Here is a 16736-nt window from a genome sequence, read left to right as displayed (position 1 = left end):
ATATTCATACTCTTAAGCAGTCTAGGGAATATTTTCCTGTTTATTGACGGATAACTGAGCAGCTGGATTCACGAGCCCAGTCGCCACAATGGCGGACTGTTTGATTAAGTAAATGTGTATTTAATTTGCTCAAGCCAACAGAGACGAACCTGAAACTTACGTTGCTTCAAGCTTTTTTGATTGTATAGCAATCACGGCGGAGAATCAATACACATTATTGATTGAGAGGAATTTAGCATCAAAGGTAAAGGGGATAATTTGGAGAATGGTACAAAAGGGAGGGTGCTTGTCATGTATGACACTTGTTGCAGATATCAAATAAAAATAAAAAAAAAATCGAAACACAATTTCAAAGTTATCGGTACACTAACGAAAAATATATAGAGTTCTGCGGGCAGGTTAGATGGTTGATTTTTATTGGAGAGCCTTTATCCTGAACGATTATTCAGCTCTAAATAAAATTGTTGTGTGTTGGTTATGAAAGTTACCTTTTGATGGAGGTAAATTCTCGAGAGACACTCTTCTTAACACTAATTGATTTTTTTCCAAAATAGTTACCTACCATAGAAAAGTTATAGTATCTAGCTTCTGATAAGAATTCAACTCATAATTCTAGAGCTAACGAGTTCTCAATTTTTTGGCACTTCTGAAGGCACCCTGTTGACCTTCATTTATCGCACTGGCCCATATGTTGCCAAGAAACTTTAAGTACACGCGTTAACAAATGCTGAACGTTTAAATGAAACATATCTTGGATGCAAAATAGATGTGATCCTTACCAAATGTGGTTCTCAAAATTCAAAAAATCTGGTAAGTGCAAGAGATGCAAGAGATTTTTGTACCACTTGGTAATCAAACCAAGCTTTGATTTTTTTAAACACATTATTGTATTGAGAGTTTCACTATGTAGCAGGACTTTTCCTGTATATATGATAAAAAGGATTATGTTTTACTGATACTTTGCATTCTGTGGATGTTTTTTAGTTAAAAATTAATGATTAGAAGTTAAGAATAAATTAGGAACTGCAATCGACCCTTAATGCTATGACCCTACAAGTGTCAACAACATAATGGGCTTTGTCAAAATAACTCGTTTGAATTGGTATTCATGCCTATTTTGTAGCTGTATGTATCAATCAGACTGGTTATCGATTCAGGCGTGCGTTCTTCTAAATTGGTGGTTCGAGAGATGATCAATCGCAGTCGATCTCAGGGTGAAGTCAATTGGACTCTGCAGAACTTTTATATGCATTACATTATCCGTGAACTAACCTTGCAACATCGATCTGTATGCGGTATCTGTGATGGCAAATACATGTGGCGGCACCTCATGCCGTTTGATGCCTTTATACTTCTCCATAATCTTCTCAGTGTAGATGGGTAATTTTTTGTACGGGTTGACCACTACACAGAACAGACCGGAGTATGTCTGTAACGAAAGAAGAACAAAATAAATGTGTCAATGATATTATATACTTGTACAAGTTAATATGCTTTTGTTTACACAGTTGAAAAAAATTGCCTAATCTAAACTTTTCAGTAGCCTTTATTCTTTTTGGTTCGCTTTCAAACTGGTTACGAACGTGACCAAACCAAATATGTTAAACCTGTCAAAATAATTTAAAATGAGTGCCTGCCGAAAATCCAATTGTAGAATAATGTAATCATTTAGCATTGGCTCAGCTTTTTTACGAGGTTTTTCTTATCGATGTTCAACCCAACTCTTGTTGCTGTTTACAACACGCTAAACGCTAAACGTCCCTATCGTCTTGAGTAGGCTAAAACTAATAAAACGCTAAATTGAGCACGTTGCCTAATAGGAACTAGGGGTCGCATTGTCTTATCAATGGATCGCACGATGTTTGTACATACAGCTCGATCAACTTCCAATGGTACCGAATTCTAACGAATGCAATTTGTGTTGCGCTAGTGAGCATCGAACTGCAATCCACTGACAGTACCAGCTAGACGGACGGCTGCAGATCAAAGAATGTAATTAATCTAAATGGGCACTTTGTTGATGTTTTTTTTGCCGCTACTGTTTACAGTAATAATTTTTTTTTCTTCTAATCCAAGGCAATTGCATAGAGATCACTTAGTGCATTATAGCTGATTTAGCCGCAGGCGTTAGTAGATTAGTTAGCCATGTGGCAGTAATAAAAAAATGCAAACAAAGTAGAGAAAGTATTGGTTTCGGGTTCCAATCGGTATTTTATAAACCATCCTAGTTATTATTCCAATTTCTTTGTACTTTCTTTACCAACCAGTAAAATACGGTATGTATTTTGCTCTCCACAGAAAATTGCTCAACTTGTTTGTTGTTATAATTTAGGGCAGTTATTTGACGAAGCACTTACATTTTTTAATGAATCAGTAAAATTTACTTAAGTATCGAGTAAAAGAGCTGGAAGGTTGGTTTGATTAAAATAACAAAAATGCCGCTGAGTACTTGCAAAGGCTTTGAAACATGCAAAAAAAAAAAAATATACCTTCCAGCCCTTAACATTAAATTATTACAATATCCTATAGAGTTACTCATTTAACATATTTTGTTTTCATTTATCGATTCTCACTATTTATGTTAATGTTAACCACGTCATAATCGGAACCATTAGTCAGAATTGAATTGTATGAAACTTTGTGAAAATGTTCTCCCTCTACTCTTTCATAGAACTAAGAGAAAAAATATTCAATTATTCAAACACTACATGCAATACGCTAATTCAACCAAAAGGCGGGGGTAACGATAAAAACGTCGCGAATTCTTCCCACAAAGGACAGTCTCAAGTAATATTCGAAGTCGACGAAGATTTACAGCATCACAGCCTGCGAAGCTTCTACGGTTGTTTGGTAAAACATAAATTATCCAACATGGAGTATTTACACTCGGAATAAAAGTTGGGGTGTAATCAGTACGGATTAATTTGAAGTACATCATTTAGAATATGATGACATTAATGGGAACTGATTGTCAAACTCTACAGTATAAATTAGCTGTGCGTGTTCACAGCTTCAATCCGGTCCATCTAATGCAAACTCGTGAAGAACGGAACATTGCGAGGAGAAGTAGGTGTAGGGAATTATTTATAAATCGTACAAAAATATGCGAATCACAACCTATAAATATACGAATAATTCTGTACACATTCCAAGTCATATCTCAGAGTGCTGAAGAAGTGAAGAGGAATGTAACAAAAACAAATTTGCTAGTAGCTGCATAAGCATATTTTTATCCGATGCAGCGCCAGGGCACTATAAATACTTGAATTAATTCTTTCAGAGTTTGGCGCATCAATGCGCATCTTAAAATAAATTTTATCTTGCCTGAGGCGTGTGGCGGTATGTTCAGCCTATACGTGACTGCGCAATAGAAATAATTAATATATTTTTAATATATCTACATTATCGTTACATGGTAAATTTTGTTCTTTTTGCAACCTCCGAGCTAATATGATTATAATTGTATTATTTTTATTTTATTCGGGAGATTGTTTTTTCAAATAGTTTTATCGGTACCAGTACATAGTGTTTCGCCCATAGGCCAAACATCGAAAACAAGTTTTTTTGTTTCCTGGCTATTATTGATTAAATGGGTCGGTTATAGATCTGAGAATACAGAATAGCTGTTTTTGTTGGCATATTTTATGAACAGTTTACCTTTGAGCACGAGATAAGGGAAGGTGTTTGACACTTGCAAAATCAACTTAAACCGACGTGTTTTTTTACGTTGTGTACATATCCGCTGTAGAACAAATTCAATTGCTTCATATGTTTATTTTCATCATAAGCCTTCAGAAGACAGGTTTGTTTTGCTATTGCGGTGTTGTTTGGATAGGTATGTGCTAAACTGTAATCCTAATTAGTCGTAAGAGGGAACGTGGTAATAAAGTCAGAGAGCACCACTCATACTTAAATTCATGTAAACTTTTAAATGTGTTCCGCGCGAGATACTATCACCAAATTAACACCAAACGAAAGATTTAGGACATAAAAAAGATTTGTTAAAGATTCTAGCTGCAGATATTTGCATCTTAGTCGATGACAAGCGGCTAAATATGGTTACTTTTTCGTTTGAATTTCATACTTTTTACATAGTTTCTTAGAAGAGTTGTGGTACATTCAGCTCAAGGTTACAAATTTGTTCTTAAACATTTGTTTATATTCGAAATTTGATATTTTGTGTTGGAATACGGGAGTTTCCTGAGGAAATATAGATTTTTTTTAAGTTATTCCAGAAGAAAAACGTAAAAGAAGAAAATTCAAACTTTGATCGCTTTGAGGGTTCACTTAACGAAACCAGATTGCGCCTAAATTTTGCATAGGGATTTTTTTCGAGAAGGCAATACTTTTGAAAGCTGCCGTATTTTGAAATTCAATGGTCAAACTTTTCCCTATAACAGAAAATTTAAACAAGTGTGATGATGGCAGTCCCAGAAAAGTTTGTTATAGTCTAAAAACACCTAATTCTGTCGATTTAAGTAGTTTTCAAGAGCAATACTGTAAAAAAATGATTTATGACCGCCCTTGCCATACAATTCGAACCACTGTGCAGTACTTCGATTTGAAAGCACAACGTAGCCGTGAACTTTAGATTAAGCTGTAAGGTATGAAAAATAACCTCTGAATCTGAAATCTGAACAAAAATACTGATTCGGAAGGAGAACAAAAAGTCAAATGAAGAAAAAAAATTAAGCAGAGGATGTAATGATTACCCAGTAACGACAAAAAAATCAATTTTTTCCTTGTCTAAATACACTGGACTATTTCCTCTGGGACGTCGTAGAACGGGATATCAATAGAATTCCTTACACAACAACCGTTTCACTTAAGTTAAAAATTTCGGAGGTCATGACTTCATCATACCGCGGCATGTTGAAACGAGCTTGTGCATCAATTTTTGAAAGTACATAACTACAGTCGTCAAGAAAGCAGGTGAGTTTTTCGAATCAAACGATTGTTTGAAATGAAACGATTTACCAGAAGTTAATTGAAAAATTGCTTTTTGAAAATAATTTTAGTAGCATGATTATTTGGACCTTGTGAATGATGAGTATTGATGTTCTGTATTTTGGAAGAAAATAAAAAAAGAAAGTGAGACTAAAGGGGATAACTTTGAGAAAATCTATCGTGTCTAGGATAAATGTTTGATGTGTCAATTTTAAATTAAACGTAGGTATTAATTTGCTGCCAAGTTTTTATATTTGGAAAATTGGACAAATATTCAAATAATCAAATTAAAAAGAAAAGAGAATAGAAAAGAAATTAGGGTAAATGTACCAATAGTGGCGCAAATAGTAGCTACTTCTGACAAATTTTAACGAATCCAATTGAGCCTTAGTTAACTTTGGATGTATGAACATATGATTTGATAGACAATTTAGTTGTTTTGCTGATAAATAACTCGTTGTGCATTTTTAAAACTAATGAATTTGAAAAAAATCAACAATTGTTATCATAGCTTTTGTACCTTTAGTTGAGGTACTGTTCCTATAATGGTGGTACCATGTACCTATAGTGGAGGTAGTTTTAAAAACCTTAAAATTTCTATAAATGAAATGGATGAAGATTGTACATTTTGAAGTTTGTTGAACAGTCACAAGTATAGAAAACAAAAAACGATGAGTTTAAAATAAATATGGAAATCAATGTGAATATTTTATTACAAAAAAAATGGGACATAAGTCCGTGATTTTCTATATAATCTACAGTCCACTGTTAATAACTCTGCTGAACATTTTATATAGAATTGTGAATGAAACTAAGAAGAATCTGTGAAATTTTGGTAATATTATAATAGGTTGAGTTTAGATATAATTCAAACTAGAAAATCGAGTTGACTGGATTTATTTTCATTTTCGCTCATTTTCTATGCAATTGAAAATAACAACATTTAATGAAAATAAGGGATTTATTAACCAGTAACAATGGAGCATTTCAAATGCATTGCATACAAAGTCAATGTATTCAAAAGATAGCTTATATTAAAAGTCAGTTAAAATGATATAACAAAAAAAAAAATAACCTGAAAAAATTCATCAGACGAGAATTATCTCTGACGTTTTAGCTTCAGTGCCTCGAGTAACTCGATCTTTTGCTTTTTTTCTCGATTATTTTCCATTAGCTTCTTACGTTTTTTCTCCTCTCTCTCTCTCTCCTTTTTTCGTAGTACAGCTTTTTTCTGTTTCTTTTTTCGAAGTTCTTCTCTTTTATTCTTGCGTTGCTCAGCTTTCTCTTGATTTCGCTCACGAATTTTTGTTATTTCTTTCTTCAGTTGTTGTTTTTTTATTTTAGCAAGTTCTCTTTCCTCTACTCTGGCTTTTTTTCCTGGCTGCATCATTTTCTTTTTCTTGTTCAAGTCGTCGGATTTCTTCAAGCCGCTCTGAGGCCGTCAGTACCGGGTGGAATTTTCTTTTATAATTCCTGTGAATATTGCTCCGACGAGGAATTGGCGGAGTTTGAAGCAATTCGGTTATGCTTATTTTACGGCTCGGAATGTTGTGTCCAGTCTTCTCTTTCATGACACTGAGTGGAATACTATCATCTGATATGAAACTATCGTCACCTACCTCCTCAATAAATGTTGGATTATTCTCAGATATGTAGTCACTTGACACAGTCATCTCTGGAGTCGTACTGCTCAACTAGTTGACTTGGCAATACATTTGTCGTAATCCGGACCCAAGCAAATTGTTTTAAATTAATGAAACATCACTGAGTTCATTGACTTATTTTGTAACTGAGGATGTACACTCGAAAACGGTTGAAAACAGAATGAAAACTAACTTGCGCAAATGTGCCGTATTTATATCGGTTTAATAGTGTCGCAGAAAGTTCTCGGCTCTTTTTTCACCTTCTTCCATGCGGTTGAATGAACTTGGTGGAATAGACTGCTGAATGGCCTTTGTTCCAGTGCAAGTGTCAATGAAATGTCCTTTGAAATGTTGTTTTTATTCGTAGCTTAGAAGTAGTGAATAGGAAGGGCATTGTCCTGCAGCGATGATGTAACGATATAGCTCAAAACCTGTTCGCTGCGCAAACACTGTATATGCGCTGAATATTCAAAAATCTGAACTGTAAACGATTTGTTTTCGTTTGACACTTGTAAACATTCGAATGCTTCCACTATGGGAGCAACGGTGTTTCTGTGTACCAATAATGGCGCAGTTGAAAAAAAACGGGGTTAAATCAAACAAAAACGATTTAAGTGCCAATGAATCTTTAAATTGATGAGTTTTCTACACAATAAGTACTAAAAATTATATGAGACTTTGTTTTAACTTAATAAATATCCCTTAAATAAAATCGAATGCAGCTTAAGAAAACACTAAAAATCAAGCGGTATTCAGCTAGTGATTTGGAAAAACGTTTTTTCTCTTTAGTGTTTCACTGTAAAAAGGGAATTTTTCCCTTAAACATTACATAAAACCCATACAAACATGTTGCATTATACTTTTTTTGCCAGTCTTACTCAAAATAAACTAAAAAACTCTTTATCGCACTACCTCCACTATTGGTACTACCTCCACTAAGGGTACATTTACCCTAATTTAACCGCGTCTCAATCAACCTTGAACTGGTAGATCATGAAAATAACGCTTTTTATAAGTTAACCTGAGTAAGTACTGAGAGATTTATGTTCTTGAATTTCTCGTTCATCGCTAGGTAAGGCATTTCCAAACATAAGACTCTCCCCCACTCGCGTAGCATTCGACTAACCTGCATTTCTAAAGAACCCCTACATTACAAAAAATTCAGCATGCTTTTTAGCATGCGATGTTTATTGTTCATTCCAGACAGTATTTTATGTTCAAGCGCATCTCAAAGAAGAAGGTAATAAAACTGTTGCCTTCAATCTTGTTTAGAAAAATATTTGAATGCAGGTTGATGTTAATGGTTCACGCTCTTAACGTTAGTTTTTACACCAGTTTCCTTCAGATTGAGCCGTTTAATCATATTCATATTCCTTATTTGATTTGATCGTGCTCAGTTTACAACGTCTATATGTTGTAGAAGTAATTTTTTCACCTAAGAGTACCGAAAATCGAACGAATCTAAATCCACCGAGTTTTATCCAAATCGACCACAATTTGAACTATACTCAGCTGGGCTGAAGGTCGGATTCTTTTTCATACATTATGAATCATATTTTTTTTACTTTCGCTGGTCTCGATCTGGATTCACGATGCTGTTCTAACAAGTCAGTCGTCGTGAGTTCGAATCTCGACTCGAATGAGACTATTAGTGCCAGTAGAATAGTAGCGCTAGTCCCGCAATTGTACTGTAAACTAAACAGTTGGCCGCGCAGTCTGAGTATAACGAATAGAAGGTGGATTTCCGAATAGGAATGTAGCAACAAGGCTTTACTTTGCTTGATATTTTTTTTATTAGACGACACGTTTACGACATCAATTAGGCAAAATGGAAACATAGAATTTTTCAATGTTGCTGTTCAAGCCAGCCACAAGCAGCAATTAGTGTATTAAACTTTTTTTTTTAACTAACAGCAGAATAATTTTTGAATTATACAAAAATGGTTATGAAGAACAGCCTGTATTTTGAGTAAGCAGATAGAAAACGAAGGTTATTCGAAGAGTCATTGACGCACTAAGCATTGATTTGACCCCGATTGTATATTAATTAATTGTGGTCCCCGTGGCTCTGTGGTTAGCGATGTCGGTCGGCTAGCTCTCCCACACGGTTGTGATATCGGGTTCGATTCCCGATCGAGTCGAGGATCTTTTCGAGCTGGAAATTTTCTCGACTCAGCACTGGGGCACGGTGTATCGTTGTACTTATCCTACACATGCAAAATGTGCCAAAAAAGCAATATCGATAACGAAATCTCTCAACTAATCTAGTTGATCGAAACCGCTATTAGCCCCAAGGCTAAACGTGCGATATTGTTATTGTATATTAATTCACAAAAGCAACGTCAAATTAACGACCTTACATTATCTGGCGAGAGTAATAAATCATTGCAAATAATGTCCATCTGGCCGACTTGAATGACGACAGGTTCACCTCACAACCTGTCAACTTCATACATTGTGGGGACATTCGTCTTGCACATGAAAAAATCTCATACAGTATCACTCGGAAATCGTTCATAAACCGTGGCACTAAATTTATAGAAAAACCCGCACTGAGGGACACACATTTCTGATTTTTCTCTATTTTCCAGATTTCGTTCTGTACAATACAAACTTGGTGGTAATAAAGCGCTGTAAAGGCTATCCATGCGATGCGTATGAAGCTTGCATCCTTTAAAGGAAAAATTACCACTGTACATCGTCTTGAAAATGTAGGTCAGTTTGACTGGACCAGAGCTCTTTGTTGGTTGTCGCGATTGGGGTCAATCTGTTGATCACTGTCAGTATTAGCAGCTCGTTATTTCCTCGAAAATTATTCGCAACGTTGCGGTTGCATTGCGACACATTTTGAAGCCTCACATTGATGTTTCGAAGCTACCAGACCGATGCTAATGAATTCGGGTGGCCAGTGAACTCTTGTTTCGAGGAGTGGCTATAGGCGAAATGAACAAAGATGGATGATAAATTCTCTTCCAAACTCTGTACGTTCTGCATTACATAGAGTGAGTCCAAAGCGAACTCATTACATTCTACTGATTTTTAACAACAAAAAATTCGAGACGTTAGTTATTTATTACCGAGGTGACTCATTCCGACAACTCATGCTTCGCTGGGGGCCATACGAGAATAGCGAACCAATCTCCTTTAGAATCAACGTTGCAGTTTGCTCTGATATGGTTTGTCTGGGTTACAAAGACAAGCAAGTTGGGTGTAGTCCGAATTGAGTTTCGACCGGTCACGAACACCGGACACGGGTGAACATAACTGTGGTAGAGGAAGGCGCGACTTCCAAAGAATGGAATCTGTTTTTGACCGTTGTTCAACGCCGTTGTGAGGGGCGAAGAGAAGGGTTGTATCTTATCGAGGTTCAGGTGAAAATGATTTGCGCCACTTCCACCGAACTGTTAAGTACACTGAAATGATGTCACCCCATCATTGAAACTTATTCACGATGATGTTATCGATGTTGTGCTTGCGATTTTATATTTAATAAATTGTAACGTCAACTAAAGTGTGCTTAAGATACAGATTATTTTAGGTTTCGCGTAACTGATTCAATATAACATGTGATTGATTGTCTCCAAAAAGAGCCCCTTGAATTAATGTAGCACCTTGTAACAAGAGTAAACATCGGCACGGTTAAGGCTACATTTTTTCTTCAATGGTTTATGTTTCGGGATCAGCAACCACTAATGAACGCGGGTACATAACAGAGCGAAAAGTCACCACCAGGTTAAGCGCTTGAAGAGAAACGAAATATCGAGAGCTCATATGCCGGGATTCGAGAAACAGGTTTATTTTTTATTCACTCAATACATACAATCTCACGTAGCTCACGATGTAGGTATTTGAACTGTCTTTTTTCAGAAGTGAAACCCATTTCCCATTGGATATTTTGGATATTACTGGTAATTAATAGATATTTTCGTTAATAATGTGCTGCAAACAGCAGAAAATAATTTAAACCATTTGTTGTCATAGACAATGCCTAAGCCCGGCCATACCAATCTACTATCGACACACGCTCTACTAAGTTCCAGTCAGATGCGCTGTCATTGTCAAGAGCCACTTCCAAGGTCATTGAATTCATAGTATGTACTTGTTGCTGTTCTGGTCACTTACTAACACTCTGCGTTTCGTATATTGTTCGAAAATCGTGACGAAACTTTTGTTGACCATGTTAAATTACTTGATCGACCCCTTCTTGGATTGATCAAACCATGAGTGGAATGTTTTGCTAATTAACGGTTGCGAATTCCAATGATGGTCGATCCATATGGAGCTTGTATTATGTGGGTGATCTTGTATTTCGATGCTGTCTCAAATAATTCTCAATTGTTATATGTATATATAAATGGATATTGAATAGGTATTTCCCGAATATTGAGTATATGAGAAACACTCCATTCAATTCCAACAGTAAAAAACTGAATGCTCAAGAGGTACCTGCTTAGCTCTCTAACATCAACTTGGGCATCAGCGACATTCTCGCTCGTATGAATCATCACATCGATACGGCCAGCCACTTGCTTCTACAGTCAGTATCAAAACTAATGAGCAACCGTATATGTTTCTTGAGACTATGGAATCTCATACGATTAAAGTACGTTGACTTTACTATTTTTGGATTTTTGGGCAATAGACATTTTTATATTACTAGTAAACTATATACTTAAACAGTAAAATGATTAGATTTTCGAAGAAACGTTGATTAATTAACTGAAATGTTTTCCTGTCGCATAAAAAAAATTAATATTAATTTACTAGAGCGTCAGTTAGAGGTTATTTTAGTTAAAAGATTCGCCAATAAAGCAATATCATTTAAAATAGGGAAGGAACTGCAAAAATCATTTGGTTTCTATGTTTTTGCACCAAATTGATGATAATATAATAGTTTTCGTAATTGAAATAATAGTATAAATAGTAGGGTGGGGAATCGTTATATGGAAAAAACGAAACTTGATAGCAGAAGGCCCGAACCAAGTTTTTTTTGTTCTATTTGGGGCCCCTAACAATCCTTAGTTTATCGGAAGTCGATTGGTTTTGTCTCCGCTTGGCGCATTGCATTTCAAATTTATATGTAGATTTGTATGGAAAAAACAACTTTTTTGCATTTTCCATTCTAAAGAGCTCAAAATGGCTCAAACCAAAGGTTTCATGACTTCAAATGGTAGGTTTTTTGATGCCTAACAACTTGGCCGAAGACACTATATAGCTAGGGTGTGCCAAAAAAATACTAGAGCCGTTCAAAGTTGAGTATGTCGGAATTTATGTTGCAAATTATTTTTTCTGCCAACACTGCAAGTGTACCTGCGTCAGTCAGATTTCCATCAGAAGCAACCTCTGAAACACGTTGTAGATTCTACCTACGACTAGAGTATTGACCTAAATATGTTTGCTTGGTCCAGTCGAGTGTATAAACTCGTTACGACAGGTTACTTCTGATGGGAATCCTACTGACGCCGGTACATTGGTAATGTTGGCAGAAAACAAGATTTTCTGCATTTAAATCGACATACTCAACTTTGAACAGCTATAGCTCTTCTTATGGACATCCTAGCTCTTCAGTGTCTTTGGCAAAGTTGTTAGGCATCTGAAATACTATACTTTAACATATATTGTGCGATATTAGAGTATTATTGAGCTCTCTAGAAAGGTAAATGCAAAAAAGTAGGTTTTCCCATACAAATTTCCATACAAATTTGAAATGCAATGCGCCAAGCGGAGACAAAACCAATCGACTTCCGGTAAGTTTAGGGTTGTTTGGGGCCCCAAAAGGAACCAAAAAAGCTTGGTTCTGGAAAACCGATAATTTTTCCCCACCCTAATAAATAGACACCTTCATTTGCCATGCCATAACCGTAGAACTTATTCAAACTTTGTAGCGTGTACACCGTCTTGTTGCACACACTTTCCCTTTCTACGAAGCATCCGGACCGCCAGCTAAAATTGCTGTAAAGCTTCAACTGCACACGCGATAAACGCAATCGCTCAGGAATTCCACTCTGTCAGCTTTGTTTATTACTTTGAGCAGATATTGTCAATGGCACTTGCGTACATCTTGGTTAACGATACTTTGAATTGTAATTCTACACAAAGTTCAATGTCATTTCGTGTTATACTGTTTCTGAATCCTATCTGTACGTTGGACACGACAAATAGAGTTTTTTGTGGAACACCTCTCCTGTAGAAACTATTTTGGAAGTTATTTCATAAAATGATGGTTGAAAAACGTGCTTTACAACAAGTATTTCGTCGTTTTTATATCGCTTTTTTGTACTTTACGATTTTCAAAAGGGCATTACTCAAAAACGTACCGTACGATGATTTTGAAATTTTGACCAGAGATTCTGGACGTCATAACGAATCGAATGGTGTACTCAGATTCTTTGGTGCATTTTTATTTATAATAACGGTCTGTGGGAGCACCGTGATGCCCTTACCAGTTATGTATATTGCAATGTGAATTTCAAAATTTGCAAAACACTTTGTACTTAAACTTTTCATAGTGAACCGTTTCTGAAGTTTACAAAAAAAAATCTGATCTGATGCATTGAATATATGTACTGTTTATATCCTCTCTTTAAGAGAAATTTTAAACTTTGTTTAAAGAATAAATTTTCGATTTACAAACCAATTTTCAAACCAGCAATGCTTTATACTGTACCGATCTGGTCAATTTATTCTTCAAAATAAAAGAAAACGCTTGAAAGAATTCAGTGTTGATTATAGGAGGCTAAGTTTTAAAGCATCTTTTTAACTTCAACGTTATTAAGTATAATCGTATTTCAATGATGTTAAATGATTTTAGTAATTATTATCAATTGAATTATTAATAGAATATCATTATTAACAATTAAATTATGGTGATTAAGTTTCTTAATGCATTTCATAATAATAATTTAAAAATTCGTGAGCAAAATTTCATTCAAATCAAATATGCTCAAATGTTTTTTGCGTGTTAGAACATTACAACTGGAAATTCTCAGCTATTTTTATAGCTAACAAGTTAGAAATGAAATTAGTCGTAAGATTGATTCCTTTTCTAGCAAGTAGATTATGAGCAAATAAATCTTAACAATTCTTATAACTCATCTCTAATAGTGCTGGAAAGTTACCATTTGTGATTCAACACATAAAATATTCAGCTGATGTTAATTTTTTATGGAATTCTCGAGTTGCAAACTGTTGAAAAAACTGTAATTTTCAACGAATAACCGGGATTGTATGGAGTATATGAAAACTAGAAAAACTAGCAAACTACAAGAATGCATTTAACGTTGTAGATGGATAAAACGAGAACAACAAGCGATAGTGTACTGCCGATGGGTGCTACTGCAAGTAGCTGTACAAGGTACTCAATCAATTACCTGTACCGGTCGGTTACTTTGTGATGCTGATTTATGACTTTTTACACCTCAAGAATCGACCTGCAGAACACACTTAGGTTTCTCGAGTAGTCGTCAGCTGATGCTGTCGATCGCCATTTATAGAGATTTCTGATGGCGACATATCGTTACACGCGTTGTAAAGCGGGATAATCGAGGTACGCTACTAGTGCACTTCCAAAAGGCGAGAGCGCTGGCGCCATTGATACAATCAACGGTCTTGAAGTCACTTGCACTAGACCACCCGTTGCCACTTCCCGCGGTTGAATTGCCTGTGGGCCGATTGTCCTAGTTCTATTCTGTGGTGGTCTCTCCATTCCTCCGTTAACGATGGAGGAAAGCTAATGCCTTTTTCAATTGAAATTCAAGGCATCACAAGCCATCTTTCAATCTAAACACTACGCTTTTGTGCGGGTTTTCCGCACAACATTTCCTAATAGTACAGGCGGTGAAAATCGTATGTACGAAACAAACAATGGTGACTGCGGCAGGTTGCCCTCTGTATGGAGTCCATCAAAGTAGATCCATGTTAGGTTATCCGAAGTGACGCGTGACTACGATAATGATGTGCGCGCTTTTAATCATATGCAAATTTTGGACATCACTAACAGCAACAAGTGACGTGCGTAAAGTGCAAATACATGCGACCACTGCAAGTTCACTCAGCATGAAGATACGTGTGAATCATAGCATTGGGGAAACCAGACCACATGTGCGCCGGAACACACAAGTGGCTGCGAACTCGGAACTATGTTGAACGTGCATGCAACGTAGTACATGTGTAATTACTACTTCTTCATGCAACAGGCAATGTTCGATCTTATGAACGCCATGTTGCAGGCAAAATCAATGTTTGAAGCCATTCAAATAGGCACAAATTTTACTATTAAAATTGTTTCTAATTTAAAATTTGGCAATGATTTTAAATAAAACAATAAAAATATTAAATTGGAATGCTCGCTCAGGCCAATGAGAATGAGCTTTTTAATTTTTTAACAGTAAATAATGTGCATATTGCAATTATTACTGAAACATTTTTGAAACCTAACATAAAATTAAAATATGATCCCAATTACGTGGTTCATAGATATGATAGGATTCAGGGTTCCGGCGGTGGAGTTGCAATTGTTATTCATCGCCGAATCAAACATCGTGCTCTTCCCCATCTTGAGACGAAAGTTATTGAAACTTTGGGAATTGAAGTTCAAACTGAACTTGGGATTTTATTTATTGCCGCAGCATATTTACCATTTCAATGCACACGCGAGCTCAAAAATTATTTTAAAGGTGATTTACAAAAACTCACCAGAAATCGTTCGAAATTTTTCATAATCGGCGATTTTAACGCTAAACATCGTTCATGGAATAATTCTCAAAGTAATTCCAATGGCAAAATTTTATTCAATGATTGTTCTTCAGGATACTATTCTATTTTGTCTCCGAATAGTCCTACATGCTTTTCTTCTGTAAGAAACCCTTCAACAATTGATTTGGTGCTGACAGATCAAAGTCATGTATGTAGTGATTTGATCACACATGCTGACTTTGATTCTGACCATCTTCCAATAACTTTTTCTTTATCACATGAATCAATTTTAAACCCTATGAGCTCTGTTTTTAATTATAACAAAGCTAATTGGGAAAGATACAAAAATTATATTGAGAGAAATTTCAATAATGAGCTTGATTTGCAAAACGAAGTGAATATTGATTCCGCTTTGGAAGCATTAAAATGTGCAATTGTTGATGCCAGGAATTATTCTGTTCCAAAGGCTCAAGTGAAATTTGATTCACCAATAATTGACGAAAATCTTCAACTTCTAATTCGTTTGAAAAATGTCCGCAGACGTCAATATCAACGTTCTCGTGACCCTGTTTTTAAAACTATTTATAAAGATTTACAGAAAGAGATTAAACATAGATTTACTCTTCTGAGAAATCAAAATTTTGAGACTAAAGTTGAAAAATTGAAACCATATTCAAAACCATTTTGGAAGCTGTCGAAGATTCTTAAGAAACCTTCAAAGCCTATTCCAGTTTTAAAAGATGGTGAACGTTTTCTTGTATCCAATGAACAAAAGGCTCAAAGACTTGCTCAGCAGTTTGAGAGTGTTCATAACTCAAATTTGAATTTTGTGAGTCCAATTGAAAATGAAGTCACACGTCAATTTGATTTAATTTCTTCCCAGAATTTTTTACCTGCAGAAATAATTGAGACTAACTTGAATGAGATTAAATCAATTATTAAAAATTTCAAAAATATGAAAGCACCTGGTGACGATGGAATCTTTAATATACTAATCAAACATCTCCCTGAGAGCACAATGGAATTTTTAGTGAAAATTTTCAATTGCTGCTTCAAAATTGCATATTTTCCCAAATTATGGAAAAATGCAAAAATTACTCCCATTTTAAAACCGGATAAGAACCCAGCTGAAGTTTCAAGTTATCGACCAATCAGTTTGCTTTCTTCAATAAGTAAACTGTTTGAGAGAGTTATTCTTAACAGATTGATGTCACACATCAACGAAAATTCAATTTTTGCAAATGAACAGTTTGGATTTCGCCATGGGCATTCCACAACTCATCAATTGCTCAGGGTTACTAATATGATACGAGCTAACAAATCTGAAGGTTATTCCACTGGAGCTGCTCTTTTAGACATAGAAAAAGCATTCGACAGTGTTTGGCATAAAGGTTTGATTGCGAAATTGCAAACTTTTAATTTTCCAATTTTCCTAATCAAAATTTTAAAAAA

At 35.5% G+C, this 16736-nt stretch overlaps 1 protein-coding gene across 2 annotated transcripts in view; it reads right to left on the bottom strand.

Moving 5' to 3' along the window:
• LOC129719458 (myosin heavy chain, non-muscle) overlaps positions 1 to 16736 on the bottom strand; it is a 74400-nt gene that overhangs the window by 21787 nt on the left and 35877 nt on the right. For both annotated transcript variants that reach the window (XM_055670776.1, XM_055670777.1), the window contains exon 3: positions 1273 to 1429. In XM_055670776.1, the coding sequence (XP_055526751.1) occupies positions 1273 to 1429 (157 nt within the window). The remainder of the gene's footprint in view (positions 1 to 1272; positions 1430 to 16736) is intronic.

The sequence above is a fragment of the Wyeomyia smithii genome, chromosome 2 (genome assembly GCF_029784165.1).
Source record: "Wyeomyia smithii strain HCP4-BCI-WySm-NY-G18 chromosome 2, ASM2978416v1, whole genome shotgun sequence".
Lineage (NCBI taxonomy): Eukaryota > Metazoa > Arthropoda > Insecta > Diptera > Culicidae > Wyeomyia > Wyeomyia smithii.
The sequence above is the reverse complement of the archived record's forward strand: the minus strand, read 5'-3'. Positions and strand labels throughout refer to the sequence as shown.